General features: G+C 43.3%; 2 protein-coding genes across 2 annotated transcripts; one reads left to right on the plus strand and one right to left on the minus strand.

Annotated features, from left to right (window-relative positions):
- Positions 1-219: 219 nt before the first annotated feature.
- Positions 220-12,966, minus strand: LOC136469770 (uncharacterized). The gene is made up of 8 exons (XM_066467839.1): positions 12,771-12,966; positions 12,508-12,682; positions 2,477-2,874; positions 2,333-2,365; positions 2,177-2,245; positions 1,548-1,598; positions 1,375-1,451; positions 220-584 (listed from the first exon to the last, which is right to left on the minus strand). Exons 1-8 carry the CDS (start codon positions 12,964-12,966, stop codon positions 498-500), a joined length of 1,086 nt encoding a protein of 361 aa, XP_066323936.1. The 3' UTR covers positions 220-497.
- A 676-nt stretch (positions 12,967-13,642) lies between these two features.
- On the plus strand, positions 13,643-14,257 carry LOC136475372 (uncharacterized). The gene is made up of 2 exons (XM_066472890.1): positions 13,643-13,980; positions 14,065-14,257. The coding sequence occupies exons 1-2, from the start codon at positions 13,643-13,645 to the stop codon at positions 14,255-14,257; spliced, it is 531 nt and encodes a 176-aa protein (XP_066328987.1).
- Positions 14,258-14,491: the final 234 nt, after the last annotated feature.

A 14,491-nucleotide genomic window follows, 5' to 3' on the forward strand; every position in this document is an offset into this window, starting at 1 on the left:
GTGAGTTTACTATCAGGGATATTGCCAATTTCTTTGTCGGTTTCATAATTTTTTCTGAGTCAACTCTCAGGGAAATAAAGATATTTCTGTGGGTCACGAAGCTATTTTCTGTCGGTTTTCCATCAATGAAATACAATATTTCTGTCACCTCAACCTAATTTTCCTTATGGTTTCCACTCAAAGAAATCGCTTTTTTTTCTCAAGTCACCAGATTAATTAGTAGATGACAGGAAAATGTCACAATTACATTCCAAATGCACCAAACAACAAATTATATGCACAGCACAACAATCGAGCATATATATTAGAAGTTCCATAAGAGCTTACAAAGCATTCAACACGGAACCCACTGACGATACATTGTTTTGTCGGGCATCCACTCCACGAAGTAGGACGAGTTCTTGTTCTGCACATTCAGCATCTGCTCGTCCACCTCCTTGGTGCTCATCTTCCCACGGAACATGGCTGATGCTGTCAGGTAGTGCCCATGTCGTGGGTCAGCTGCGCACATCAATAAACTGTTCTTCCTCCTCCATGGACGGCGTAACATTGTTGACTCCTGTTGTTTTCAGTAACAAATAGCCCTGCAGAAAAATAGCTCACAATATGGTGAGATCAACTACGAGATAGCCCGGTGCTAGATCTACACAGTGTGCTGTGCAGTAGCAGACTAAGAGGGATCTACCAAATTCTTCAGCAAGAAAATGAATACACATGTAACAGGTAACAGGCACCAAAAACAGGTAACAGGTAGCATCCTGATGAGTGCACTAACTCAAATTTCAGAAAATATGTACAGGGAACAAAAATATGGGATGATCACTGCAAGTGAAATGCACAAGTACAGCTACCACTTGTCATCATTCAGTTCACTAGAAAACAAGCAAAACTGCCATTTCATACAACTAGTTAACTGCCTTTTCTGGTATCCAGGACCTGCTAATGTTAACTGCTATAGTGATTCACAATAGCACTACTACTTTGAGCAATGGTAGAAAAAGCATCTTCATCATCTCAAGTGCAGAAAAAATCAGAAGCATAGAACAAGTAGCATCCAGAATCATAAGTAGCTAAGTACCCATACATCATTACTACACAGTGCAAGGATTTTAGTTACTGAACAGGAGTAGATGTACTGACTGACAACAAATACTAACTTAATCAACTATCTACTGTCAGTCATTGCATAACTTAGAACCAGCTGAAAACTCTTAGTTCATCTACTACCACCTGTAACTCTGATATCTTAGAACTTGAAACTCTTAGTTCCAGCAAAGTAAAGGCTGATATTACATCGAGAAACAATGTTTCTACTTCAACATACATACTGAAGAATCAGCTGAAAAAAACAACAGAGGCAACATCTGAAGATACCCAATAGCAAGGACGCCCTGCAGAAACCGAACAAAAGTCGGCAAGGCTGTCGACTTCTTCGGAGTTGCAGTAAAAAGCTGAAAGACAACAGGACAAAGCTTAGCTTAGAGTTCATCCATATATAATTTTAAAACATGCAGCATTTGAATGTTCAAAGAATTAACATGATAAACCTTGAAAAGAAGAACCATAACAACGAGTACAATCCATGAGAAGCCATAAACCTGCACAGTGACAAAAGGCATTAGATAGACAGAACAAACAAAACTCGGATGGTGATAGGATCCCAAGTTAAATATAACATCCAAATGGTTGGTTATTAATGTTTTTATGTTGCTTAAATTGAACATTTAAGTTACAAATATCTACTTCAAGACCAAAATCCATAATAAAATTACTTGGAAAAAATGAGGTATAATAACATCATTCAACAAGGAAAAATCATACATTGTATTTCACACTATAAAAGAAATACAAGAATGTTTTGTGTTACACATTGTTGATAAACAGGGTTGAATTCTTTTAGGGCCTGGAAAAATCATACATCGTTGGCATGGACAAGTGCTCAGATTTTAAGTGTCATCATCATAGGATAAGACATAAGCTCAGAAAAAATAAGCATTTCATACATTCTAAAACAAAGCTAACCACGTCACAGACTAGGACATGTGCTCAGGAAAGGGCTTATAGATGCAAGCATTCAAGAACTCATTCAACATCATCACAGAGAACGCATCATGTATTATCCACAATAACAAGAATCCAGAGGGGAAGAAGCTTGAGTAGAAGATCTCAGATATACCGAGCTCGATGCCGAAACACCACAAGTTGCAACACGTAGGAACCCCAAATCCACGGATCCGGATTAGTGCTGCAAGAACAAACAAAGGATGCGCCAGATTAGGGTTAGAATATGAACAAATTTTTGGGGAAAAAGAAAGAGGAGCTCGCATCGTGCCTCTTTGCAAGCGGCAGTTTTGGCGAATCCCAGCTGCAAAAGAACACCGGATCTACTGATTAGAGTTCGATTGGACCAAAAAAACCAAGGAAGAAAGGGGAGGGAGAGGATGCGCTCACGTGGGAACTGAGGGGCGGGGTGTACCTTGTTCCAGGAGGCCTCCGGGTCGAGGTACCTGGCGAGCTTGGAGGACAGCGCGTGGCCGCCGCCGCCGCCGTTTGACTGCTGCGCCTGCGCGCGCGACTGCTTCGCCGACGACCTGGCCTTGGTCATCCCTCGCTGCGGGTGGGGGGAGTAGAAGCAGATGGAGCGGCGGCGCGGCGGCGGGATCCCCGAGGCGAGGTGTGAGCGTTGGGAGATGGGATCGGGGGCGGTCGTAGCGGCGGCGGCGACGGCGGTTGAGAAGGGGCTGGGGCGGCGGCAGCTGAGAAGGGGCTGGGGCGCGGCGGTGGCTGAGAAGGGGGCGGCGGTGGTGGCTGAGAAGGTGCGGCGGCGGTGCCTGAGAAAGGGGCGGCGGTGGCCTCGGTTTTTTTACGAGAAGCCTTGCGCGTGTGGGGGGGGGAGGGGAGAGGTCGGGAGGATAAGGTAGATGGTTTATTTTTTTTACTTTTTTTTATTTTGTTTCCAGAGAGCGTGGCGCCAAAACTCGCGCCAAAACGTGTGCCCGCGCTCGGCCAGCTAGCTTTTGCCGCGCCAAAAGGACACGCCAATTAGCCTGTGTGTGATCCGACAGAAAAAATACAAAGCACACAAGAATATTAATTTAGTTTTTCTGTGAGCCGGATTTTTCTGTGTGTTACATAAAACCCGACAGATTAAATCGAATTTTTCTGTGTGCACATGAAACCGACAGGTTAAATAAATTTTTCCTGTGAGTATTTCTGTGCTCGTCAAAAAAAATACGTAGCACACAGGGATAATGTAGTTTCCAGTAGTGTTCATAGCGTGTTCTACTAATTTTGTTAGGATGTAATTTCAAAATACCTTGTCAAATTCACTCAACAATGCATATTTGATTTTTCTACGAATATTAATCCATTATTTCATGCAATTATAGCTCAAATTCAATTTATATCAATTAAAATTCTATAATTGCAGTTAATAAATTAAAATTATGAAACGGATCCGAAAAATTACCAAAATTTGACGTGAACCAATCTATGTTGTCTATTGCCTATACAAAAACTTTTAAAGTCAAACCTCAATTCAACCGTCACTTTGACTCTAAATCTTACCGGATCCTTCTCAACGCTACGATTCTTCTTCGGAGATGCTTCGGTTTGTAAAGGTTGTACGTGACAAATTGTGCGAAACCTTCTCAATTTTTTCACAGTCTCCACATATGATATCATGAGATTTTGACAAATCTCGTGATTTTCATATTTCGTTTGCTTTTTTTAGAATTTAAAAACCATTCGGCCACATGTTCGTGGTCGTGTTTTCTGAACAAAATGTTCGAAAATTCTATTCATTTCCTGAGTAAGGCCCCAAAATGGACTCAATAACATGAATATGATTTCTCCACTCAATTTATTCCATTATTTGGATCACTTATAGTTCAAATTTGACTTAAACCAAAAAATTTCTCTAAGTGCAATAAATTAATTAAATATAGCAAACAGATCGAGAAATTTGCCAAATTTTAACATGTAGTACCACATGTTGTATGTGGAGAGTAGAAAAAGTTTGGAGGACAGGAGAGGGAAAAAAATTATTATTTTGCCGAGTGCCAATAAAAAACACTCGGCAAAAACATCATTTTGCCGAGTGTCAAACAAAAACACTCGGCAAAAATATCAGGTTGCCGAGTGTCAACTAAAAACACACGGCAAACCTAGGCTTTGCCGAGTGTCTCTAACGGATACTCGGCAAAGTTCTAACGGCAGGGCGGCGCACCCAACGGCCGTCACATGGCCGCCGCACGCCCAACGCACGTGCCTATACTTTTGCCGAGTGTTTCGGTGTAGTTTGTCAAGTGTTTTTTATGTGGCACTCGGTAAAGTTGGGTTTTGCCGAGTGTTATATGTTTGCCAAGCGTCTAATTAAAAACACTAGGCAAACAGGACATTTGCCGAGTGCCCGATGGAATGCACTCGGCAGACCCTCAGGCACTCGGCAATTTTACTGTTTTCGGTAGCGCAAGTTGATCAGAAAAACTTTGATAATTAGAATTGAGCCATATGTTGATAAACTAATCGACAAAACTCATGTTGTGTTTATAAAAAATAGAAACATTATGAATGGAGTGTTTGCTTTGCATGAAATTTTACATGGGACCAAAAGATAAAATAAAGTGGGGACAGTCCAAAAACTAGGTTTTGAAAATGCATATGATAACGTTAACTAGCTTTTCACTTTGAGATCCTAAAAGTTCAAGGTTTCTCCAATATTTTGGGTAACTGTATTAGGCAAGTTGTCTTAGAAGGCACACCAAGCGTCAAGCTTAATGACATAATTGGTCCTAATTTCACTAGCCATAAAAGCTCCTAATTGCCTCTATATCCAACAAGGTATGAAGCTGCATCAACGCCTCCTCAAGGTTACATAAGATACTCTTCAAGTGCGGCTGCAGCCAGCAAGCGCTGACATCCAAGAATGTTGTGCAATAGATTGTGATGCAACTATAAGAATACTTACCACATATGTCAGGTACATGCACAATTATAAACATATCGCTTACCTCATGATAATAAACATATTACAAAAGACTCGGCAATTAAGATCTTATAGAAGCCTAAAATAATAAGTTAATCATTAATTAAGTATATCATATTGGTTGATTGATGTTTTTGACAAAGTGTAGGTAGAATAAACAATAACTCAAGATGTAGCAAACTACTGTTTCATTTACTTCTCTCAAAATTATGATGCAAGAATTTGAGCAAAGAATGATCCAAAGGCGTGGCACACCACCTATTAAAACAGCGCCACCAAAGAAAACATACTCATACAAATATGCACAAAATAACACGTACATGAAGCATTCCTACGGCCTGCACCAATGTTCTCCCCAAAACAGGTACCAAACGCTTGAATGATAGCAGCAACCCTGCTTCATATTTTTCTATGGACAAACCATTAGCACAAATAAAGTTATGGAACTTTGTTAGAAAATAGAAATAACCATGATCTATTACTCTCATGTTATGACTTTTGGGGTTCGAAGAATCTAAAATGCCCAAAATATGACCACAATCCAATTGAACTCTTCAGATAACAAAAAATAGTAGTTCACTAAAGCAAGCATAACTGGACACTAAACACCTGGCAACATGCTATACACCATTGGAAAGCCACTACAACTTCCGTGTAGATCATTCCCCGAGATTCTGAACTTAAGATGGCTTAAAACATAACACATCTAATATTGTCCACAAGTTTGACAGCACAACTATGTCATTAAACACTCATCATATTTCCTACACCATAAGGGCTATAAAGGTGATCTCTACACCAAGAAAAATGGCACTGCAATTTACTACTGAAATATAAATTTTCTCTGATTTTCCACACATAAAAATGGTCTTAAACGACGCCTAACCAATGATTGATGATCTAGAAAAACAACAGGGCCAAATTATGAGATTAGAACCCTAAACCCGCCCACTAATCCAATGAATTCACTAAACCCTAGCATGGGGAAAAGCAAGATCTTACCCCCACAACGATTATATGACACTACTACACAAAAACTTAACCGAGGCGTTTGCATTTTGGGCTTCAAGGCGGTTGGGCCGGTTGCCCGCCTTGGTTATTCGTGGCCAGGTAGCCGGCCCAGCAACCGCCTCGGTTAATCCTTAATCGAGGCGGGCAACCTAACGCGCCCGCCTTGGTTAATGACGATTAACCAAGGTAGTTGCCCTAATGCAACCACCTTGGTTAATAGATTAACCGAGGCGGTTGGGTAAAAGCAATCGCCTCGGTTAATCTGTATTAAATGAGGCAAGTGATGTAATAACTTAATGTTTGTTCGTGGAACGATAAGGACCACACATGAATGAATGTAATATATGTTTGTCCTCTATATGCGTATTTTCTGCTTTGTATGTGTTTTAATTTGCAAAATTTAATTTCAAATTCAAATCCAAATTCGATAAAGTATTTTTTTTAATCTAAAAAATCATTAACGGAGGCGGGCATCTAATAACAGCCGCCTCCGTTAATTGTTTAACTGAGGCGGGCGGCTTAAGGCACCCGCCTCGATTAAAAGTTTAATGGAGGTAGGCTGCTTAGGGTGACCGCCTCGGTTAATAAGTATTTACCGAGACAGTTGTCTTATGCCGACCGCCTCGATTAATCGATTAACCGAGGTGGGCAGCCAACCACCTCCATTGAGGCCGGATTGACCGTGACCTTTGGGCGGAGGCGGACGGCTTGCCCTCCTCGGTTTATCCCTTTTGCCCGCCTCAGTTAAAATTACTGTAGTAGTGTGAAGACCTACATCAAAAGACCTCCCGTTTTCCTTCTCCCTCATGGCAATCGCCATCATAGATCTCCTGCCGTCTCAATCTATGCCACACGCGGCATCGTTGTCACAAACGGTGAGCGAAAGCATGGAAATGGAGACAAAATAGAAAGACAAGAACATGCCTAATCAGTTTTAAGGGAGGAACAATGGTGGCGAACAATGGTTAATCCTTGATTTATCTCTTCTCAGTCTTGTTTTTTCTCAAGAGAGGGGTAACGGTGGCTCAAGGAGATTTGAGATATTAGGTTTTACTGAGAAGGAATACATGGAAGAGGAGAAAAAGGCTCAACCTAGATAGAGGAAACCGACTCAGGCACTAGTCACCCGAGTTCATATTTGCAATTATGCAATTGTAATGGTGAAACTCCATAAAGATGACTCCCCTGTTTGGTCAGCCCTTCTGATTCTAAAAATCAAAGATATATATGACTTGAGTGGAAGAGCATGAAAAGTGAATAAACGAGATAGAGTTAGTGTGGACTGATACCTGGATGGGTGATAAACCTTTTTTCCTATCTCACCCCATTCTGTAATGACAAAGAAATTACAGTGAAAGACTTTGTCGAGAGAGGCGGCAAACACTGAATTCAGATGGCGGCTACCAGCAGTACTTGGGAATGAGTGGGTGAATTGCATAGCAATATTCTTGCAACCTACTTAAATGAGGAAGAGGATATTATTTCTTTAAAGTGGTCTAAGAATGGAACTTTCACATTATGACCTGTTGTCGTACTAAATACATAAAAAAGCCACGCATTTCTTGTAGTGTAAGTCAGGGTGTACATGTACTGTTATGCTCATATATAGAAGGTGAAAATACCACACAGAATCAAAATATTCATTTGGTTAATGCAAACTGAAGCTGTTCTAACGAAAGACAACATGATAAGGAGGGAATGGCAAGGAGACTTTCTACTTTTGTGACCAAAATGAATCAATTAACCGTTTCTTCTTTCTGTGTGCTGTTGCTCGGCTAGCTTGATCCATTATTCTAGCCGATTATTGTGGTGCTAGCTACATTATTCCATGTTACTTGAACCAATACTGGAAATGGGTAGCTAGGATTCTACCTAAGGGTAAAGATGTTTTTACTTTGGGGCTTGAAGCAATATGCTGGGCTACATGGAAGGCTTGAAACAGAGCCCGGTAAGAAATTGATTAAACATACATGTGCAATTCTTGCACTACGTAGAAAACGATTTTTAGCAACGGTTCGATTTTTTTATAGGGGCGGCTGGTGATGGAGCCGCCCCTACAGTGGTGTGCTCGGGTGCCCAGACACCAGCCGCCCCTACAAATGGAACAGCAGGGGCGGCTGGTGTTACGAGCTGCCCCTACAAGCCGCCCCTGGAAATGGTATTTGTAGGGGCGGCTGGTGATTGAGCCGCCCCTACAAATGGCCCCGTATTTATAGCTCCGATTTGTAGGGGCGGCTCAATCACCAGCCGCCCCTACAAATGCCCCCCATATAAAACAGATGCAGTATCTTCTTCCTCCTTGGGTCACTCACTCCAACCCGTGAAAGAAAGGTGGGGAGGCCTTGGGCACCTCCCAAAAATTGCTCTACTAAGGGGGAAGGTTTTGGTCTCAAATCCTTTGGTGGAGAGGTTGTAGAAGGTAAGAAAATGCTATTCCTCACTTTTTTTGAAGTTTTAATGGTTGGTTAGTGAGTAATTAGAGTTTTGTTTTTCTCTCTCTTCTATGGTGCTTGAGCTATTTATGAGCAAATTAGACCCAACTTTTAAATGTACTAGGGTAAATTAGGGAGGGAAACAAGATCATACCCTTATTTGGTCCATGTTTCTTGATTTTAGTGAACAATTAGTTAGTTTTATGGATGTTTCATGTGCATGTGATCTAGATCTAGGGTTTGGTTTTTTTATTAATTTTATTTTTGTAAATTTATGTTTGATAAAATTGGACTAGGGTTTGTATGAAAGATATTGGGTAAAGTATAATTATTGCTAATTGTTGTCTTTGAAATTGTTTATTGTAATCAATAAATATGTATTTTAATTATTTATGGATAAATGGGCCATTAATTAATTTTCCTCTACCATGGTGTGTTTGTATGCTTCATGTAATTATATTAGATTTATATTCATATATATCTGAAGTATATACAATTATTCTCAAATAATTATTACTTTGATTCATTTTTATATATATCTGAATAAGTAGTCCTTTAATGTTTGTTTTGTTGTTGTTGTAAAAGATGGAGTACATGAACTCTTGGGTGTATGGTTCGTTAAGGTTCAAGGCAGGTTTCCGTGAAGAGGTGGATAAATTTATTGAAGCTACAACGAAGCATGCAACGACATTGAAAGAGAATAAGGATATAATTATTTGCCCCTGTAAAGATTGCAAGAACCGTATGGCATGGACTACACAGTGTGGATTTGTTGAGGACTACACAGTGTGGATTCATCATGGTGAAACGGTTATTGTTAACGACGAGGATGAGGAGGAATACGACGACGAAACCATAGAATCCCTATCCCAATATTCAGCAGAGCTTGATGCACGAATGGATTTCGAGTTTGGTAATGAACAAGGTGGTGATGCTGGTGGTTGGGATGGTAACGACGAAGGTGGTGCCAATAATGATGGTGGAGCACGTGTCGGAGATGAAGATGATTTAGAGGACATGATTCGAACCCTTGGACTAGTGATTTTACTAAATAGCCCGAAAGGTCTAGAAAATTTGGAAAGAGTGACAAAAGCATCGAAGGAGACTGTGTATGGTGTTGAAAAGGGCTGTCCGATACATTGGACATTGCTACGTTTCGTGCTTGAGCTGCTCATCCTGAAGGCTAAGTACGGCTGGTCAGACTGTAGTTTCAATGATCTATTGCATCTCCTGTCATGGGTGCTGCCACAACCAAACTCAGTTCCCGCCAACCCATACCAAGCGAATAAGGTCATAAGTCCATTGACAATGGGGGTTGAAAAAATACATGCATGCCCCAACCACTGTATATTTTTTCGTGGCGAAACGTTCAAGTCACTGGATAAATGTCCTCGGTGTGGGGCCAGCTGGTACAAGCACAATGACCTTTACGGTGGGGACGAACCCTCCACGGGGAAAAAGAGGAATAAGAAGGGTACAAAAAAGGTGGTACAAGAATCTCAGCCCCCAGAGGACACTCCATTAGGCAACGATGCAAAGCAGAGAAGAATTCCTGCCCTGGTAATGTGGTACCTGCCAATGACCGACCACTTGAGATGTATGTTCCTAAACCCTAAAGAAGCCGCACTTATGACATGGTGGGATGATGAGCGCAAGGTGGATGATGATAAGATTGCACACTCGACTGATTGTAGTCAGTGGCAAAGGTTTGATGAGAAGCACAAAGAATTCAGCGATGACCCAAGGAATGTACGGTTTGGCCTGAGCACCGATGGAATGAATCCCTTCAATGAGAGGATGAGCAACCACAACACATGGCCAGTGATCTTGACCATGTACAACATCCCAACATGGTTGTGTTAGAAGAGAAAGTACTTTCTCCTCACTATTCTTATTTCTAGCCCTAAACATCCAGGCATTGATATAGACGTGTTCCTCGAGCCCTTGATGCAAGAAATGGAGAGGCTATGGAGGCATGGGGAGCAGATGTACGATGCGTTCCGAAAGGAGGACTTCATAGTAGAGCAATAATATTTGTCACTACCAATGATTACCCCACGCTGTTTGCTTTGTCTGGACAGATCAAAGGGAAGACGGGATGCTTGGTTTGCTTGGATGGTACTACATGGGTGTACCTGGATGCATCCAAGAAGATAGTTTACCTAAGGAACCGGCGCTTCTTAAAGACAAGTCACAAGTACCGCAACAAATTGTTCTTTAGATTTTATGACAATGCCCCGGAGATTGAACCCCCTCCGGAGAGACGTCATAACGGAGAACATGTGTACAGAATGGTGAAAAACATACGCGTCGTCTATGGAAAGAAGAATCTGGATGGGACGAACAGAGATAGAAGCACACCTCCTGTCGAAGGCGTACCTTTCAAGAAACAATCGATCTTCTTTCAGTATCTGCCTTATTGGCCAGACTTGGAGGTCCCCCATGCCATTGATGCTATGCACGTGCAGAAGAATGTCTTTGAGAGTCTCATTGCTACCTTGATGGACACAGGCAAGTCAAAGGATGGTCTAAAAGCACGGAAAGACATGGTGCAGCTAAACGTGATGCCATAGCTTCACCCGGTCCCTGAGGCTAATGGAAAATACACTCTGCCCGCGGCGTGCTTCAACCTAACACCAGACGAGAAGAGAGCTATATGCACTTTCCTGAGGGGGATCAAAGTCCCGACTGGGTTTTCAGCAAATGTGAAGAAGCTAGTGTCGATGAAGGACTTGTCAATAACACACTGCAAGGCTCACGATTGCCATGTGATGCTGACAGTGTTTCTACCTATTGCAATCAGGGCTATAAAGCCAGAGTTCTTGAAAATGGCCATCACCCGCATGTGCTACTTCTTTTCGAAGATCTCATAGAAGACGATTGGCAAGGAAGAGCTGAGTGACCTACATGAATTTGTGGTGGAGACACAAAACCAACTGGAGATGTGTTTACCTCCTACTTTTTTTTATATAATGCCACATCTCATGATTCACATGGTTCATCAGATACAGGCGCTTGACCCTTGCTACTTGCATGAAATGTGGTCCTATGAGCGGTTCATGTCGGTTTTAAGTCGATACGTGCATAATCGAGCATACCCAGAAGGCTCCATGATAGAGGGTTACAGTACTGAAGAAGTCGTCGAGTGCTGTCAAGAGTACCTAAAAGTACAGAAAGGGATTGGTAAACCCGATTCTCGTCACAGGGGTAGGCTAGCTGGGAAGGGCACCAGTGGTAGAAAAGTGTTCATCGACCATGATTACAAAGAGGTGAGTCGGGCGCATTACAAATCGATTTGTAGGGGCGGCTGGAAACACCAACCACCCCTACAAATTGATTTGTAGGGGCGGCCTGGGAACCGCCCCTATAAATGCATGATTTGTAGAGACCCTTGCGTAGGGGCGGCTGGGCAAACCGCCCCTACAAAGGGTTACCAGCCGCCCCTAGAAATGCTTTTTGTAGTAGTGTTGGCGGTGCATGTTCTTCTACGAAATATATATTGGCAGGCCCTCAAAAGGCAGGATCCAAAGGAAGCTATATCATCAAGAATGTATGCATTTTGCACAAGGTGGCGTTACAGGTGATGAAATTCCGGTCAGCCCATCTGCCCTCCAGTGCAGATTAATAAAATGGAAGAAGGTGATGAAGACAAAGATGAGGCAACACAGGAAGAGTGATCTGCTGGACTGCTTTTGGTTTGGTTAATGTTGGTAGTCTTTTTTCTCATTGGTCTCTAGTGGGAGTTCCCTCTCTATGTTTCTGTTTTCGACCCAACTGTATGTAATCTTCTCTGTATGTTTTGGGCCTAGTTCTCCGGAGACAAGTGTACTTAGAGGCTAGATTGTTTTTGTTTCGGGGTTATTACCGAGCCTTCTCATACCAATTTCTGTAACACCACAGTGATTATTTCTGTTGCTAATGGAAACGGGTTACCCTGGTTCCAAAAATATTATGTCTTTCTGCTCGACTATAACGGGAATTAATCCTGCAACTGTGCCTGTGCGCGTAACTTAAATGATGCACGAACAACAATAAATTTGTAACTAATTTGGAGGGCTTCAAGTATCAGTGTGTTACCATGCAGGATGCCAAGCAGACAAATGCCCTAATTCAGAAGTAACTGAATTACGATTGCTGCCTGCATCCCGCCAATTTGGAGGTGGTCTTGAAAGGAAAGGAAACTCACCCATGTAGGGAGGGGCGCCGGCGAAGCCACCTCCGCCATGGTTGAGTTCGTCGCGCCGGTGCAGCACTAGTTGTCGTCAAATAGGGATGAATCAGCAGTGCCAAATCCAACCACCACTCCATTGCCGCCACCACCACTGCTGCGGCATTATTACCGCCACCGCCGTAGATTGGGACCCCAGCCGCCATCGCTTCAACCTTGCTCTTCATTGATGGCACCGCACATTTGCTCTTCCTTGCCGGCACCACGCCCTTGTGCTCTTCCATCACCGCCACGATGCACTTGCTGGGGAGGAGAGAACTGATGGATTGGAGAGGAATATATGGTGGCGGAATGGAATTTGGCGCCATCCCGCACATGCGCAGCTGGAACCCACGGTCGCATCTCCTATGGACGATGACTCATACAGTGCTGCTCCTGACGTCACATTTGCCGGGTACTGTGGAGCATGCTGAGCCGTTGCCGTTGCCATTGCCTCACGATACGCTGATGTCCTCTCTTCCTTCATTGATTGTTGTTCGCAAGGGTTCTTTTTTGCAAAAGCGGCACTATGTAAATAGTTTCCGCAATGCTTTTTACATACCCTTACAACATTGATAATATATGAAGTGTTGCTACATACCATATACATGCTGTCCGCGTATGGTCATCAACAAAAGGATTCAATTTTAAACTTGAAGTTCTTGAACATATACGAAATATAATAGGAGTTAGACCAAGATGTTTTCATGTGGACACTGCACTGGTAAGTGGTAAGCAGCTGTGTAGCCTCATGGTACTTGTCTTGCAACACCAAGGTGCCAACGGTGCCAACAGAAAAGATTCTCTAGACAAAAATAAGCACAAAAGGACATAAATTCAGCGCAAGGAAATCCATCACTATAGCCTCCCTCCAACCATATATACACCTCCCCTCATCGCTCCACTGTACCGTCCAACCAGTTGATCACTTCTCTTCTTCTCCCTCTCCAGCACATAGTGCAATCGAGCACACGTGCATCCCGAGCAGCAGTAACGTCGGGAAGCATGTCATCCCGTGGTGCCGTGCACATCCCCACGAAGAAGCGCTCTGGGGGAGGACCATCCACGACCAGGGTCTCCTGCAACCCAGAGACCAGTGTTGGTCTCCAGGCGGCTCTCGTAGAGCCCGCATCGGCGCACCTTCATGTGACCGAGCCCGTTCGCCGTAGTGCCCGTAGCATCACCATGGCAGTGATGACGACCGACCAATGCTGCAATGGCTGCACTTGCAACACCCCCTACTGCACGATGACCAGCTCCCCTTTGTGCGTAGACGATTATTCTCTCTTATTATGCAAGCTCTGCGACCGCCACATGGATGACCGCATCATCTACATGTACATGCCAGCCTCGATTGAACTTGCCGCTTGTTCTTTCACATGTACTAGGCATGGCTGGTTTCAATCTTCTTTTCCTTTGGAATGCAGGAGCATGGGGTTCTGCACGGAGGAGTGCACAGAGTATTTTCTGGAGTACAGGTATAGGTTCACCATGGCGATGGAGGCCGAGGGCAGGAGGACCAGGAGCGAGGCAAGAAAGGCACCCGCGGCGGAGGGAGAAGCAGCTATCGGCTACAAGAGCATCTTCTTCACTTGTGCCGAGGTCGAGTCGTTCCCTTAGGCTTAGCTTGAAACAACCAAGTCTCCTTGTCACATGCTAATAAATGTAAAGTAATCTGCTGCTCTCCCTCTGTATGCGCGGCAAGGGCAGGTGCCAAAAGGCTCTCGTGCCGCACTGTAGCCACAGCAGGGGCAGTCGTCAAAGTCAGCCCTGCTGTCACATATAGTCATTGTAGTAGCATGGTGGCCTGGCATGTCTGTATACTAGGATTAGATGGGTAGAGTTGTATATATA

This window comes from Miscanthus floridulus, chromosome 8 (genome assembly GCF_019320115.1).
Source record: "Miscanthus floridulus cultivar M001 chromosome 8, ASM1932011v1, whole genome shotgun sequence".
Lineage (NCBI taxonomy): Eukaryota > Viridiplantae > Streptophyta > Magnoliopsida > Poales > Poaceae > Miscanthus > Miscanthus floridulus.